The sequence below is a fragment of the Geotrypetes seraphini genome, chromosome 18, assembly GCF_902459505.1.
Source record: "Geotrypetes seraphini chromosome 18, aGeoSer1.1, whole genome shotgun sequence".
Lineage (NCBI taxonomy): Eukaryota > Metazoa > Chordata > Amphibia > Gymnophiona > Dermophiidae > Geotrypetes > Geotrypetes seraphini.
The window spans coordinates 47,346,613-47,363,812 of NC_047101.1; the positions used below are offsets into that span (position 1 = coordinate 47,346,613).

Sequence of the window (17,200 nt, forward strand, 5' to 3'; positions counted from 1 at the left end):
ATGCATGTAGAAGGAGAAGTGGAAGGTGTAATTATTAGCCCTGTTGGCAAGCATGGAATTCTGATAAAGGCGCTTGCCAAATTTATCCATCGTTCTGCCCTCTCTGCCAGGAGGGGTGGAGGCATAAACACTGGAGCCCTGGGTTTTCTTTAAGGTGGACTCCACTAGAAGGGATTCATGGGGTAGTTGAGGTTTGTCGAACCCCGGGATAGGAATGACCCTGTATAAACTATCCAGTTTTCGAGGAGCACCGGGTACCGTGAGAGGGTTTTCCCAATTTTTGTAAAATGTTTCCCGTAAGATGTCGTGGACGGGTAACTTCAAAAATTCTTTGGGGGGTTGTTCGAAGTCCAGGGCGTCAAGAAAAGCTTGGGACTTCTTAGAGTCGGATTCCAACAGAGCCGCCGACATTTCCCTTAGAAATTTTGTGAATGAGGACTGTTCAGGTTTGGAACTGGTATCGACCATCGAGGGTTCCTCGTCCGTTGATGAAGCCTCATCATCGGTACCGGGTGGGGATTCTTCCCATAAGTCTGGGTCCCTGACGTCAGTGTGCGCAGGACCGGACGGTGGTGTGGACGGCTCAGTGTGGCGAGTCTTAGAGAGAGATTTGCCAGAGCGCATCGAGACGGTACCGGGGGAGGAAGACCGGTGCCGGTCCTGGTCTTGGGGGGACTGGTGTCGGTCTCGATGTCGGGAAGGGTCGGCGTCAGAGCGTGGTTGCACGGGAGGATTGAGTGGTTCAGCCGCGAGTACCGGCATGGAGGTGTTCAACGGTACCGATGGTGTCGATGGTGATATGGTGTCGATGGTGATATGGTGCGAGGCTCGGGCCGGTCCGGTACCGGAAGGTGCGGGGCCAATATTGCTGGCAACAAGTGTTGGAGTTGTTGTTGTAGTTGCTCCTGAAATTGGCTTTGGAGTATGGCCGCAATGCGGTCGTCCAGAGGAGGCACCGGTACCGCTTTTTTCTTTTTCGGTACCATAGGTGTCGATCCATGCCCCGGCAATGAGGATGCCGATGACGAGGCACTCACCGAAATCGGGGCAGAGCGTTTGCGGGGTCGGCGTGATGCCGGGAGGACCGGCGTCGCCGCTGTGGCAGGAGGGCGCTCAAGGGAAGTGGAAGGCTTCTTAGCCGGCTTACCTGGTGCTAGCGACCATAGCACTTAGGCATCTATTGTAGACAGTTTTTCTTAAAAAAAAAAAATTAAAAAAATTTTATTGAGATACAAACACATACTCCCTTCCCCCCCTTATACAAAACCGTAGCATGGTTTTTAGTGCCGGCCGTGTGGTAACATCTGCGACGCTCAAAAAAATTCCTATGAGCATTGGAACTGTTACTGCCATGGCCGGCGCTAAAAAACGTGCTACGGTTTTGTAAAAGGGGGAGGGGTTAATTCCATCAACAGCGAGAATAAGAAAATGTGGTGCTCAGTGGTTTCTTCATTGCACCATCCAACAGAACTGATACTTGTGTCCAATAATGGTTTTTACAACATATTCAGAGCCAGATGCTGTAAAATCGCAATTAAAATCTTGTGGGTCGCTGTGGTGTCAGCAAACTGTCCGATGTGAAAACAGCGATCGATGTTAAAACAATTTCGTATGCAAATGAGCTTTACGGTGGTCCGCTCTAATCCCATCTAATCAGTTGTTGAAGAAAGCGACCAACATGTGCAGAGCCAACAAAAGAAGCTCCGAACAGCTGAGCGGCAGGGAAAGCCCTGAAGCAGCCTCCTGCCTCTCAGCTATTCAGGGCAAGAAGAGTAGGTTTTTGTTTTTAATGGGCATAGAAGTTGTACGTGTGTTACACACATACACACACACACACAACATCTTTGTACATAAAAAAAAGAGTGCCAGGACCCCCCACCCCCAAACTTAAAAAAAAAAAAATCAGCAAGAGGAATGCCCATTCCCTCCGCCACCCGGACCTCTCCCCCACACCCCATGAGGATTGGCAGAAGGAATGCCCACTCCCTCATGCCTTGGCCACCCGGATCCCCCCTTACCTCTTTGAGGAGCAGCAGGAGAAATGTCCACTCCCTCGATCACCCAGGCCCCCCCCACACACACACACACATACCCCTGTGAGAATCGGCAGGAGGGCTGTAGCAAAAGGGGCTTCAGCTGCAGCTGGAAGGTTTTTTGGGGTTGTTTGGGTTGTTTACCCTTGCTGCTGCATACTTCTGGAGCTCTGATGATCACAGCGCTGCACTGGACTGGGCCTGCACACAAGAGTTGTGTTTACTGCTCAGCTCTTGTGCCTAGGTGCCAGGCATAGTTCCTCCCCCTTTCACTACACTACTCAGTATAAGCAGTGTGCATATATTTTGCATGCTGTTTGTGTTGAGCGTCATCAAGAAAATGGAAGTTGCTCCCAACCCTGTGTTTTCTACCAGGTTCCCAGAATTCTATGCATCCAGCCCTTAGTTGGTTTTTATCACCAAGTTAGGAACAGCAGTCATCCCCTGTAGACATTGATAGAGGTGCCTGTGGTTTTCAAGGTATGTCCTAGAACAGGGTTTCTCAACCCAGTCCATGGGACATACCAAGCCAGTTGAGTTTTCAGGATACCCACAATGAATATGCAGAGTGACTTGACTTGCCCCAACGAAACTGTTTGTTCTAAAGCCAGGGTGTCCTCTGTGATGACTCTCACTGTCTAGATCCAGTCTTGAGAGACTCAAAAGTTAATTAAGAAACTTTAAGACATGATGGTTTCCTCCTAGGTGAGAAAGGTTACATGCTCCCTAAAATTAAATCTAAATAGTTTTTTTCCCTCTATTTTTAATGATTTAATGGGTTTCTCTAATTTTAATTATTGATTTTGTGAGATGGGGGGTAATCTGTTTTATTTAGAACTCATTTATATATTTGTTGAGTGTGTGTATTTTAATAGTTTGTGTTTAGTTTTAATTGTGCACTAGTTAATCTGAGATATTTGTTTAAATAATGGGTATACATTGAAGGAACTGAAGCCAGTACTGGGCAGGCTTGCACTGTATATGGACATTCAGTTGAGGAGGGCTTTCGGGGAGGGCTTCGATGGCTGGGGTTGTTAAGATGGGCTGGAGTGAGCTTTGATGGAGACTCCAGTAGAAGGAAACTAAGCACACTACCGGACAGGACTCTGGGTTCTGGCCCAGAAATATCTAAGAAAAAGGACCATTTAAATAAAATAATTAATTTATGGAGCATGTAATAATAATAATTTATTGTTTATATACCGCCAAAGCCAAGTTAGTTCGAGGCGGTTTACAATAAAGAAGAGCTGGACATACAGCGAAAAAAAACAATGAAGTCTTTGAGTACAATTCAGTGCAGTGCAAAATAGAAGAGCTGGAACATACAGCGAAAAAAACAGAAACAAGAAGGCTTTGAGTGCATGACTGTTTGTATAGAGTAAGGTAACATTGTAGGGACGGTTTGCAATAAGAGTGAGTCAATAGGGAGCAGGTCGTACAGTGTGGGGTAAGTAGTGAAGGCTTTGGGAGATTTTGGTCAAAAGGGAGTAGATCGAGATTTACAAAGAAGTGTGGGAAAGCAGTGAAGACTTTAGGCATTCCTGGTCAAGAATCGGTTGAACAGGTTGGTTTTGATTAGTTTTCTGAAGTTGAGGTAGGATGAGGAGTGCATGATGGTGCTGCTTAGCCAGTCGTTCTGTAGGCTTGCTTGGAAGGCCAGCGTTCTGTCAAGGAATCTTTTGTATTGGCAGGTTTTTATTGTAGGGTGGCTGAACAAGCGTATTCTGCATGTAGGCCTGGTGGAGCAGTCTAGTTTGAAGTGGAAGACCAGGTATAGAGGGGCCAAACCGAGAGTGGATTTGCAAATTTGAACAATACTCTTGCCTCCAGGGGCAACCAGTGGAGTTTATGGTAGTAGGGGGTCCCATTTCTTTAGGCCGAAAATCAGAGTTTTGTATGATTCGGAGTTTTTGAATGGTTTTCTTGAGCAACCCCAGATAAATAATATTGCAATAGTCAAGTAGGTTTAGGATGGAGGATTGCACCAGTAAGCGGAATGATGTTGAGTTGAAGTATTTTCTGATGGTTCTAAGTTTCCATAGTGTCAAGAGGCCCTTTCTGATTAAAAGCTCTGAATGCGTATCTAGGGTCACTCCTAGGATTTTTATGGTATTGACAATAGGGAAGTTCTGTCCATTGAGGGTTATTGTAGTATCTTTGATTTTGTCATTTGGGCTAGCCAGGAAGAATTTGTTTTTTTCAGGGTTAAGTTTCAGTTTGAACTCTGTCATCCATGTTTCGATTTGTTTTAGAATTAATGCTAGATGAACCTTCGTCTCTGGGTTCAGGCTTGTTAGGGGCAGGAGTATGATGATATCATCGGCGTAGATGTAGAATTTGATTTTTGCTTTTTGCAATAGATTTGCCAGTGGGGCGAGGTAAATGGGGGATAGGGGGGAACCCTGTGGGACACCGCATGGGTTAACCCAGCTGGAGGATTGGATATTGTCGCTATAGACTCGGTACGTTCGTTTGTAGGGTTGGGCAGACTAGATGGACCATTCGGATCTTTATCAGCCATCATTTATTATGTTACTATGTTAAAAAAAATATTGTGTCCCCCATTTACAAGCACCAATAAATGTTTTTCTTTTGAATAAGTATAAATGATGTTTTATTGCTTGAAGTACTTTATATAGAGAGGCAGGTTTGTTAAAAGGGGAAATTCTATAGGTGGCTACATTCATTTAGGCACCTCAGTGCCATGTGATGAGAGCCTCTACGTGGATTTAGTCTAGGGAATTCTTGCTTCACCAATCTACTGCATTTCTTTGAAGGGGTGAATGAACATGTGGATAAAGATGAGCCGGTTGATACTGTGTATTTGGATAGTCAAAAGGCATTTGACAAAGTACCTCATGAAAGACTTCTGAGAAAATTAGAAAGTCAGGGTGATAGGGGGTAATGTCTTATGGATTAAGAACTGACTGAAAGACAGAAAACAGAGAGTGGGTTTAAATGGTCAATATTCTCAATGAAGAAAGGTAAATAGTGGGGTTCCCCAGGGATCTGTGCTGGGACCACTGCTTTTTAACATATTTATCAATGATCTAGAGATGGGAATAACTAGTGAGATAATTATATTTGCTGCTGACACAAAGTTGATCAAAGTTGTTAAATCACAAGAGGATTGTGAAAAATTGCAAGAGGATCTTGTGAGACTGGAATACTGGCCATCAAAATGGCAGATGACATTTAATGTGAGCAAGTGTAAGATGCATGTGAGAAAGAGGAACTCAAACTATAGCTATGTGATGCAGGGTTCCACATTAGGAGTCACTGCCCAGTAAAAGGACCTAGGTGTCGTCGAGGATACATTGAAACCCTCAGCTCAATGAGCAGCGGCAGCTAAGAAAGCAAATAGAATGTTAGGAATTAATGAAAAACAGATGAAAATGTTATAATGTGAACTCTTCCCCCCCATGCAATCCGCTAAGAAGATCGACTGTCGGCTCCGGGCGGCTTTCCCGCAGAGGAGAGAATCCTGCATTCACCGTGGGCCTCATCTGGGGCAGCCTCCTTGGAGCGGCTGGGGCACGGGCAGTGTGTCTGGGAGGGAATGCATGGATGGGAGAACATCGCAGGGGAGGAGACATAGGCATCCTGGGACTGTCGGCCAAGTCTCTTCCCTGAAGAAGCCCTTTCTGGAAACGTCAATCGCTCCTCCTAAACTTACTTGCTCCACTTCATCACTGACGCTGAAACCGTGGATTGAAGACAAAGTTTTATTTTATTTTTCTTTCCAGCTTATGATTTATCTTTAATCTTATCTATTGTTTTGCCTTTTGTCTTTGTTTTGTTCTATTTCTATCATTTAAATTTCTCCAGAATTCTACTGTTCAACGGCTCCCCCTTCTGCTTCTATTCCTTTCTCTCCTCTCTTCTACCTTCCAAAGTATTTAGATCAATGCTGTCTTGTTAAAATGTTTATTTTATTTTTCCTCTAACTCTACTTTTCACTTCTCTATTACCCTCCAGGTACTTTAGTTAGATTGTGAGCCTTCGGGACAGTAAGGGAATTTTTCAAGTACCTTTCTTATTTCTAATCTTAATGTATATTTTCTGTAAACCGCTTAGAACCTAACGGATGTAGCGGTATATAAGAAATAAATTAAATTACATTACATTACATAATGCCCTTGTAGCACTATGGTACGGCCGCACCTCAAAACCTGTGTGCAATTCTGGTTGCCATATGCAAAAAAATATAGCGGAAAATTAGAAAAGATACAGAGAAGGGCAACAAAAATGATTAAAGAGTCGACTTCCCTATGAGGCCAGGACTCTTCAGCTTGGAGAAGAGACAACTCAAGGGTGATATGATAGAGGTCTGTAAAATAATGAGTAGAGTGGAAAGGGGAGATGGTGAAATCACCTGTTCACTCTTTCCAAAAATACTAGGACTAGGGGAAATGCTATGAAACTAAGTAGTAGATTTAAAACAAACCAGAGAAAATATTTCTTCACGTAACATGTAATTAAATCTGGAATTCATTGCTGGAGAATGTGTTGAATTCAGTTAGCTTAATGGAGTTTAAAAAAGGTTTGGATAATTTTCTAAAAGAGAAATCCATAGGCCATTATTGAGATGGTTTGAGGAAATCCACTGCTTATTTCTAGGATAGGCAGCATAAAATCTGTTTTACTCCTTGGGACCTAGCTAAGTACTTGGGACCTGGGTTGGCCACTGTTGGAAACAGGATATTGGGCTTGATGGACCTTCGGTCTGTCCCATTATCCCAGGACAAGCAGGCAGCATATTCTTAACGCATGGGTGACGTCACCGACGGAGCCCCGGTACGGACACTTTTAACTAGAAAGTTCTAGTTGGCCGCACCGCACATGCGCGAGTGCCTTCTCGCCCGACGGAGGAGAGCGTGGTCCCCAGTTTCTTCGTTTCCGCGGAGCGAAGAAGACGCATGTGTTTTCAACGGCTGTTGAAATATCTGATTTTTGCCTTCCCGCTCGCGAAATTGTCTTCCTTTTTGTTCTTTTTCCTTCGGGTTTCTTTTCCGTTCTAAATAGTAAAACAAATTTTAAAAAAAACTTTGCTTTTTCTTTATTTTTCAACCCAGCCCCGGCGGGGCCTATTGCCACCATACAGGCCTCCGGTTTTGATTTTGCGGAGGCCGTGTTTCCCTTCATGCCCCCTCAGCCGGGCTTTAAGAAGTGCCAGCGGTGTGCACGCCCGATCTCTCTCATTGACCTGCACAATTGGTGCCTACAGTGCCTGGATCCAGATCATCGGGCTGACACCTGCACCCGCTGTGCTATTCTTAAAAAACGTACATTAAAAAATAGACAGATCCAACAGAATATCCTTTTCGGTACCGGATCTGCCATGGAATTGGCTGCGCCGTCAACGGCACCGCAAAAGTCGGCACCGACTACTTCGACGACGCCTGATCCTGTTTTAACAGGATACTGTTGCTAGTTTGGGGAGGATATAGATCCTCCCCAAACTAGCAACAGTATCCTGTTAAAACAGGGGACCTGTTTTAAATTCCACTACCATCTACTTCAGCAATTTCATTCTCTCGTCAACATTCTTGCAAGATGGCACGGGAAGCCCCAGACATGCAAAATCATTCTTGCACAGCATTTAAAGCTTTGATTTTTTTTTTTTCCTTAATTTAATCTGGATTTTGAGAGGAGATAATGGGAAGAGCAATTCAAGAGCATTTAGTAGAAGAAATTGAATTACACTTGAATAGATTTTTTTTTAAGTCTACACCTGGCTCTTTCTAAGGGTGGATAGAGGAGGCTACTGACAGATTGATAATCCTTCCTCAAAAAAAAAAAAGGATCGATAAATCACACACCAAGAGCATCCTTAGATAACTTCTGTTAATATCAGGAGTCTGCAACACAATGAGCACATTCCAGAAATCTATTATCCCTGGATTTCTCACCATTATTTGCAGTGCTGGCGGGTATCTTTTGCTGAACATCAAAAGGACACATTTCCAGCTACTTAAACAGAACAGTTGCCAGAGAGAAGATTCTTTCCCACTATATTTAATGCCTCAGAGCAGTCCCCAGCTTCTTATTTTTTTCTTATTGCAACCCCTTGTTTTTTCTCTAAACCTGAGAAATTGGTTAGGTAACTCAGTCTAGAAAAGCTGCAGATACAACCATTAAGCATGGTCCGATCAGTGTAGGCTTTGTATAGGCAATCAAAGAAAATACGATCGTGTTACCCCATTGTACCGCAAGATGCATTGGCTTCCTCTGGAGGCGCGTGTTATCTTTAAATTGGGTTGTTTGTATTTCAAAGTTATCACTGGCCAGGCCCCACAATATCTGATAGATTTATTTGTCTTTTCATCTCAGAAACATTCAAGAATAACCCATGCTCTTCTTGTATTTCCACCAGCCAATGGCTGCAAGTTTAAAAGATTTCAAGAGCGTCATTGGGGTGCTAGTGGATAACCCAGATCTGTACTACTGAAACTGGACAAGTCGGTCCTGGACATGCAGGGAGGGTGCAGCTGTTACCTTGGAAACAAAGGAACCTACAGAACCTCACAAGCAAAGGCAGGCTTCATTTCCCTAGGATGGTCTTTTATTGTGTGATAAAAAGTACAAATAAATAAATTACTCACAGGTTTTTGATGTTTTCTGCCAAACCGGTAGCATACTGTGCATCAGTCTACAAATTAAAAAAAACAAAACAGCATTCTAAAACTAGTAGCACATTCATAATCACACTAGTAGTGGTTAGAGCTACAGCCTCAGCACCCTGAGGTTGTGGGTTCGAATCCCACACTGCTCCTTTGTGACCCTGGGCAAGTCACTTAATCCCTATTGCTCCAGGTACATTAGATCAGTGGTCTCAAACTTGTGGCCCAGGTGGCCACATGCGGCCCGCCAGGTACTATTTTGCGGCCCGCGGTCTGTAGTAGTGCTGCTTGCTCGTTGCAGCGTCATCTGGCTTCCCCCATGGCCTCCCGCTCATACCTTCAGGTAATTACCGCAGCCTGCAGAGAGGATTGCTGGTGCTGTAGCGATCCTTGCAGGCTGCTGTCGTCCTCAGCATCACGTTCCCTCTGCTGCGATCCTGCCCCTGATGTCAGAGGAGGGGCGGGACCGCGGCAGAGGGAACGGACGCCATTGGCAGCCTGCGAGGAACGCTACAGAACCAGCAATCCTCTCTGCAGGCTGCGGTAATTAGCTGAAACTAAGACCGGGAGGCCAGGGGGGAAGCTGGAGGATGCTGCAAAGAAGGGGGGAACTTGCAGGCCTTCGGGGGGGGGGAGTAGATTATAGACTATAAAGAGTTTTACCTCATGCAAAATTGTCATTTCTTTAATAAGACATTAACTATTTTTTCTGCAGCTCTCCAAGTACCTACAAATCCAAAATGTGGCCCTGCAAAGAGTTTGAGTTTGAGACCACTGCATTAGATTGTTTCAATTTATTAAAAAAATTCTATACCGCTTAATCAAATTTCTAGGTGGTGTACAGAAATAAAATATGTCTTAAAAAAGAAGCAAAACAAGTTAGAATTAAAATACTAAACAGAACCAGGTTGGGTTAGTAGACACATACAAAAACACACACAGTTAGGAAAGAAGATAGAGTGGGAGACCACCAGGACAGTTAGGGGAAAATGCTTGAGTAATGCATAGAATTGTAGGATATGCGGAATATAAATTATTAAATAAAAAATAAATAAAAACCTGTGAAGTCTGAAAGGAGTACTGGGTTGAAATTCAAGGGCCATTTATGCACTTTATTGCAATTCATGACAATTTTGCATCTGTAGCCTCAGATCACTGTTAAATCCAGCTTGTCTTCTCACCCCAGATAGCCACATATTTTGGGGACACAATGTCCTAGTCTAGAAAACTTGTGAAAGTCGCTCCCCACTTTCCCTCCTCCCTCAGGAATACACTATCACTGGCCGCCTGTGCCATTTCAGTCACCCCCACCAATCACAGAATAAACTGTCAGAATCTCTTTCCAAAGTACTTTGCCCCAGCCCTGAGTCATAATCCCCCCAAACCTACCCCATTTCTAAACACACATTCCAAATCTCTTTGGGCCTGGCACAGTATACCTGCAAATCTTGCCTCCTGCTCAGCAAGACAAGATAAAGTACCGTATTTCACGTAGATAACGCAAACCCGTGTAAAACGCGCACACGGGTATAGCGCATGGGAAACCGAAATATATGTAAAAAAAATTTTTGTATACCGCACACATCCGTATACCGCGCATGCTGCCCGACTCTCACGTCGCCGCCCGACTCTCCTTTCGCCCGCCCCGACTCTCCTCTGGAGACCCCGACTCTCCTTTCGCCCGCCCCGACTCTCCTCTCCCCCTTGAAGTCCTGTCCCCACCCTGAAAGCCTGATGCCCCCCCCCGACGTCCGATTCACCCCCCCCCGCAGGACTGCTCGCACGCACCTCCACCCCGAAGGACCACTCGCACGCACTCCCACCCGCACCCCCCCCCTGAAGGACCGCTCGCACCCCCACAGCCTCCCGACCCCCCCCCCCATCATGTAGAAGCTCCTACCGGTGTCCTGCTGCTTCCTCTTGGTGGTCCCGGCCCTTCTGTGAGCCCTGCGCCTGTGCTGCTTCTGCTCCTACCGGTGTCCTGCTGCTTCCTCTTGGTGGTCCCGGCCCTTCTGTGAGCCCTGCGCCTGTGCTGCTTCTTCCGGCGGTCCCGCCCTTTCTCTGACGTCAAGCCCTCTTGCCCCACCGACTCCCCGACACGATCGGGGCAAGAGGGAGCTCAAGCCCTCTTGCCCCCCCGACTCCCCGACACGATCGGGACAAAATGGAGCCCAAGCCCTCTTGCCCCGCCGACTCCCCAACTCCCCGAAAATATCGGGCCAGGAGGGAGCCCAAGCCCTCCTGGCTCTGGCGACCCCCCCCCCCCCCCCCCCGCTAGTTATTCGGGCCAGGAGGGAGCCCAAGTCCTCCTGGCCCTGGTGACCCCCCCCCCCCCGCTAGTTGTTCGGGCCAGGAGGGAGCCCAAACCCTCCTGGCCACGGCGAGCCCCTACCCCCACCCCGCACTACATTACGGGCAGGAGGGATCCCAGGCCCTCCTGCCCTCGACGCAAACCCCCCTCCCCCCAAAAACCGCCCCCCCAAGAACCTCCGACCGCCCTCCCTGGCCGACCCCCACCCCCCTTCCCCGTACCTTTGTGTAGTTGGCTGGACAGACGGGAGCCAAACCCGCCTGTCCGGTAGGCAGCCAACGACGGAATGAGGCCGGATTGGCCCATCCGTCCCAAAGCTCCGTCCCAAAGCCCATCCGTCCCAAAGCCCATCCGTCCCAAAGCTGGTGGGGCCTAAGGTGCCTGGGCCAATCAGAATAGGCCCGGGAGCCTTAGGTCCCTCCTGGGGGCGGGGCCTTGGGCTCATGGTCGGGTTGGGCCCATGTGCCTCAGGCCCCGCCCCCAGGAGGGACCTAAGGCTCCAGGGCCTATTGGGACGGATGGGCAATCCGGCCTCATTCTGTCGTTGGCTGCCTGCCGGACAGGCGGGTTTGGCTCCCGTCTGTCCGGCCAACTACACAAAGGTACGGGTGGGGGTGTCGTGGGGGTCGGCCAGGGGGATCGCAGGTCGGCTGGGGGGGCGGTCGGAGGTTCTTGGGGGGGGGGGGGTCGTTGGGGGGAGAGGGGTTTGCATCGAGGGCAGGAGGACCTGGGATCCCTCCTGCCCGTAATGTAGTGCGGGGTGGGCGTAGGGGGTCGCCGTGGCCAGGATGGTTTGGGCTCCCTCCTGGCCTGATATTGTCGGGGAGTTGGGGAATCGGCGGGGTAAGAGGGCTTGGGCTCCCTTTTGCCCCGATCATGTCGGGGAGTCGGCGGGGCAAGAGGGCTTGACGTCAGAGAAAGGGCGGGACCGCCGGAAGAAGCAGCGCAGGCGCAGGGCTCACAGAAGGGCCGGGACCACCAAGAGGAAGCAGCAGGACACCGGTAGGAGCTTCTACATGATGGTGGGGGTGCGAGTGGTCCTTGAGGGTGGGGGTGGGGGTGCGTGCGAGCGGTCCTTCGGGGTGGGGGGTGCGTGCGGGGGGGGGGGTGAATCGGACGCCGGGGGGGAACTATGTAAAAAAATTTTTGTACAACGTGCTCACACGTATAACGCGCAAGGTTATGCACGGTTTGTAAAAACCGTGTATAACGCACGCGTTATATGTGTGAAAATACGGTAATCCCATTAACTCTCTTACAGAAGTCAGATCTTAAATTTTCATGCTCGTTACTAAAGATTCTCTGAACTCCTGAGACAACCAAGGCTGTTCCACGTGAACATCATCTCTACTCAGATGGCTGCCCAGGAACCACACATCATTCCATGAAGGAGTAAGAGGAAGAAGGGGAACTGTACTCACGGCATTTCCAATTTATTATTCATTGCAACATAAAAATCTACTCTTGGGTCTTCTTGCCTCTTCACAGTATCAGAGATTGATGTCTTCCACCACACCCACAATTTATTTTAAAATTTTCTATATCATCTTAAACCTAGATGATTTATGAAATGTTACATAAGATAGATTTAAAAGAAATTAAAAGACAAATAGACATCAATGATTAGATCCTCAGAAAATCTACAATCAGAAGGAATGAGACCCTATAAAAAGGCATTTACAAACAATTGCTTTTTAAGTAGTTTCCTAAATGTACCTCTATCAGCACATTTCTGTGCTCTACAAGTGAGTTCCACAATTCTACCCCTGCACAAAAAAAAGTCATTGGGCTGGTTTCTACATATTTTGGATTGGCATTCGCCTTTTACAGAGCAGAATTTTCAGAGGGTAATGATCTTTCAAGTTGGTGATTAGTCATCTTGCTCTTGAAAAATTCTGGGATTGTACCATATAGGAACTGATGGCAAATCAACACTGCCTTATACTGAACTCTAAAATCCACTGGCAACCAGTGTAATTGTCGAAGGTGTAATATGAGTCTACAATGGAACACGGACAGTTCAATCAAGGAATCCAGATCAGGAGTGAGACTTTTTGACGAGTCTTAGTTTTCAACATACAGCCTACTGTTTATAATCCATGACTCTACCCACTGAAAAGTGCTGCAAGGCTCATAATACATTGGGATAAGTTCATCAGGAATCCAGGCCTGGCCTCAGCTCTCCCTCCTGGCACCGGATAACTCCTTGGCAGATCTGCATTAATGCTATATAAAGGACAATTTTGGAAGCAATTTCACAAGGTAGCTAAGTAGTTCCCTGGAAAACCTCCATGATGAAAACTCACCATCATTTCCCATGATGGCTAAAGGACTGCAAAGATTTTCAGAACACGTGTCCTTTTGGGAAGATTTAAAAGGATGTGCTATGGTTGGGGTGTAAACAGCAAACAGAGGTTGATATTCAAATACATCAACAGTATGTTAATTTTTGTTTAATCTGATGCAGCGGAACAGATAATTTTGAATGTAGAAGTTGGGATTTGGGGCATTCTGAGGATGATGTCACACAATGAGATCATATACAATGAGATCAACCGTAAGATGTTATCCCACAGCTTTGCCGTACTTCAGTGCCTCAGCTTACACTTAGTCATATAACATATATATCTAATTATATTCTATAATCGGAGCACTTAAAAGTAAGTGCCATGTGCATGCTAAGATTAAAGAATAGTAGTAATTTATGCATGTAAGCATAAGCATTAATATAATATAATATTTTTATATTATAATTGTTTATATTAAAGTATAAAAAGAAACAATATTCTGTACAATTGTCAATTTATAAATCAGCGTCTTTTCCCCACTCTCTCTTCCCCATTTCCCTTCAGCGTCCTCAGCCCACTCTCTCTCCACTTTCCTTCAGCGCACGCACATAAAAACAAGCAAGTAATTTTATATCATTTTCATTCTATTCATTCATAGAAATTAAAGTCTAAATAATGCCAGTCACATAACAAAACATGATTTTACAAAAATAATTCCCTGCAGTCAAGCCTGCAAGGATTACTAGATGTCTTTCAGCAGCTCCCCTCCCTCCCTCCCCCTTACCTTTGTGGCCAAGTCAAAATAAACCAACAGTAAAAATTTAAAAACACAAAACACGCTGTACGCAGAGAAAATGTTAATTATCATTTATATTCCGCGGGTTTTCAAAGAGGTCAAGGAAGATGACTTTATGCAATGTCACCTCAGTAACAACTATACAAAAATAGATAAATATTCATAAGAACATATAAGAACATAAGAACTGCCTTCTCCGGATCAGACCTTCGGTCCATCAAGTCCGGCGATCCGCACACGCGGAGGCCCTGCCAGGTGTACACCTGGCGTAATTTATAGTCCATCAAATCCTTATATGCCTCTCTTAAGGAGATATGCATCTAGTTTGCTCTTGAAGCCTAGGATGGTCGATTCTGTCATAATCTCCTCTGGGAGAGCATTCCAGGTGTCAACCACTCTCTGAGTAAAGCAGAACTTCCTGACATTAGTCCTGAACCTGTCCCCCCTCAGCTTCATTACATGTCCTCTAGTCCGTGTCAAATTGGACAATGTAAATAATCTTCTCTGCTCTATTTTGTCGATTCCTTTCAGTATTTTGAAGGTCTCGATCATATCCCCACGCAGTCTCCTTTTCTCAAGGGAGAACAATCCTAGTGTTATAAGTCTGTCCTCGTATTCCAGTTTCTCCATACCCTTCACCAGTTTTGTTGCTCATCTCTGCACCCTCTCCAGCAGCTTTTTACTAAACCACGATAGCGGTTTTTAGCGCAGGGAGCTGCACTGAATGCCCCACGCTGCTCTCGACGCTCATTGGCTCCCTGCACTAAAAAACGCTATTGCGGTTTAGTAAAAGGGGGCCATAGTGCAAAATATAGACAGCATATATAAATTCTCAAAACGGACATATTTTGATCACTAAATTGAAAATAAAATAATTTTTCCTACCTTTGGTAATTTCATCCAATATTCGTCCAGCTCTCTCCTGTGCACCCCCCTTGGGGCATGCACCCTGGGCGGACCGCCCCCCCCACCCCCCCCCCCCAGGTATGCTGATGTCTAAGTAATTGAAAAATGCAGTCAGAAATGGCAGGGTTGAAGCATCTACCGACACCTACATAAAAAGGCAGCTGAAATGGCTGCTGAAATCGTGGCTAAGTAACCACTTTAGGCTGCAGAACGCCAAAGTAGGTGTGGCCAATGCCAGAAGTGGTGTTAGGTGAGCTAAAGTGGCTACCTAGCCGCGAATTATGCCAAGATAGGTAGCTGAAATGTAGGCCTGGAAAACCATGGCCTACATTTCAGCCGCTTATCTTTGCTGCTAGACCGCAGCAACTGAGCGTGGCAGGGACTCGCCAAAGCCGTGATTCTTTAACCGGTGCCCAAGTCAGATTGCCTGTCAATTATTCTAGGCTGCCAGTTACAGAATCGTGGCTTTGGGAAATCCCTGCCGCTCGGCTGATGGGGGAGAGGGGGAATTCTCCTGCCAAAATCAGCTGAGCGGCTGCAGCAGGGAACCCCCCCACACTGTCTGCGGAAGGAGATGCCTACTCCTTCCTGCCGGCACCTCCCCACTAACATTCCTGGCAAGAGGGATGCTCAATCCCTCCTGCTGCCGCTCAATCCCTCCTGCTGCCACTCAATCCCTCCTGCCAGCACCCCCCCCCGAACACCCTACCCCACTAAAACCTACCCTTTTTCTTTTTCCCTCTGGCCGGCACACCCCCCCCTTTCTTAACATCCCTGGAAGGAGGTATACCCAATCCTTCCTGCTTCATCAAATGCATAAAAGTAGGGGATAATGAACTTAAATCGTTCAAAGATAGAGTGATAAAGGAGAATATGTAAAGCAAAAGAAATCACTCTTAATGATGTTTATAGGTACACTGTGTCAATGGTATATGCAGTGTTAATAAATTTTATGCTCAGAATCATGGAGGCGATAACTGGGGAAGCGTCCTGACTCAGAGTGACAGCGGTGTGTGTGATGTGTTGTGGTGGGCTGCAGTTGAGTTGCGTGGCTGGGACAGTGGTACCTCTTCATCGGGGCGGTGGCAATAGGGGGATTTATTTATTTTTTATTTTTTTTTAGTCAAATCTTTTTATTGAAGAAAGAAAGAACAACAGAAAATAAACAATCAAAAGCAGCAGCAGAGCATACGATACAAAGGATGGTACAATTCTGAACAGCATCAGGAAGTGTGATATAGTGGTATACAGGCATATCAAGTAACGGAATCACAGTAGTACTGCAGTGGAGACCAGATGCCATGAAAAGTTCTTTGGGAGCCTCTACACTCAGCCAATCGTAATTCGTATTTATAGCACAAAAGTACCATATTCCACCATTGATTCGTAGGTATTGAGGTGGTACATTTCCAGTGAAGAAGTACTGTCTTAATGGCCAATCCCAGGAGAATGTCATAAAGAGCAGAATATGGGCGAGAGAGTGGAGGCTCCAGTATGGTAGATCTTAATATTACCTGGCTATACGTCATAGTCGGAGACAAAGAGAAAATTTGACCAATTATAGCACCCACTTCAGTCCAAAATGTGAAGGCAATATGGCAGTCGAAAAGCATATGCTGGAAAGTTCCCAGATGGGACTTGCAACGCCAACATTTGTTGGAAGAAGTTGGGGAAGCTCGATGATGTTTGACAGGAGTCCAGAGCGATTTATGAAGAACAAAAAATAAAGATTGTCTGAGAGACGCCGAGTGTAACGGTCTGTTACAGTAGCTCCATAGCTGCGACCAGCGTTGTTCGGATACATTAGAGTTAAGATCTTGGGACCACTGTCGCTGAATCGGTAGAGGAATATCTGGATCAGCACCTTGTATTATATCGTAAATCCTAGACATCAAATGAGGTTTATTACTCCATGTAGATAGTAAATTGGTCGTAGGGAAAGAGCCCCTTTGCAGACGCTCTAAAGTAGATCCAAATGCCGCATACATACTGTGACTTAATTGGATATATCCTGATGAGAAGGTAGGTTATACTTGAATTGTAATTGGGCGAAAGACATTAAAGCATGATTGATCAGAATGTCTCGTATATGCCATATACCAGCATTGATCCAAGACGGCCAATGCACCATATTTGAGCTAATAGTGATGTTAGGGTTACCCCAAATAGTGGAAGAGACAGTGGTAAATATCGGATGTTTTAGGGTACGACCCAAATCCAAGATTGCCTTTTGGGTGGTATGT

At 46.1% G+C, this 17,200-nt stretch overlaps 1 protein-coding gene across 1 annotated transcript in view; it reads right to left on the reverse strand.

Moving 5' to 3' along the window:
- MGAT4B (alpha-1,3-mannosyl-glycoprotein 4-beta-N-acetylglucosaminyltransferase B) overlaps nt 1–17,200 on the reverse strand; it is a 519,490-nt gene that overhangs the window by 109,523 nt on the left and 392,767 nt on the right. The window contains 2 exon segments of the mRNA XM_033927559.1: nt 8,639–8,685; nt 12,583–12,597. Coding sequence (XP_033783450.1) covers nt 8,639–8,685; nt 12,583–12,597 — 62 coding nt within the window.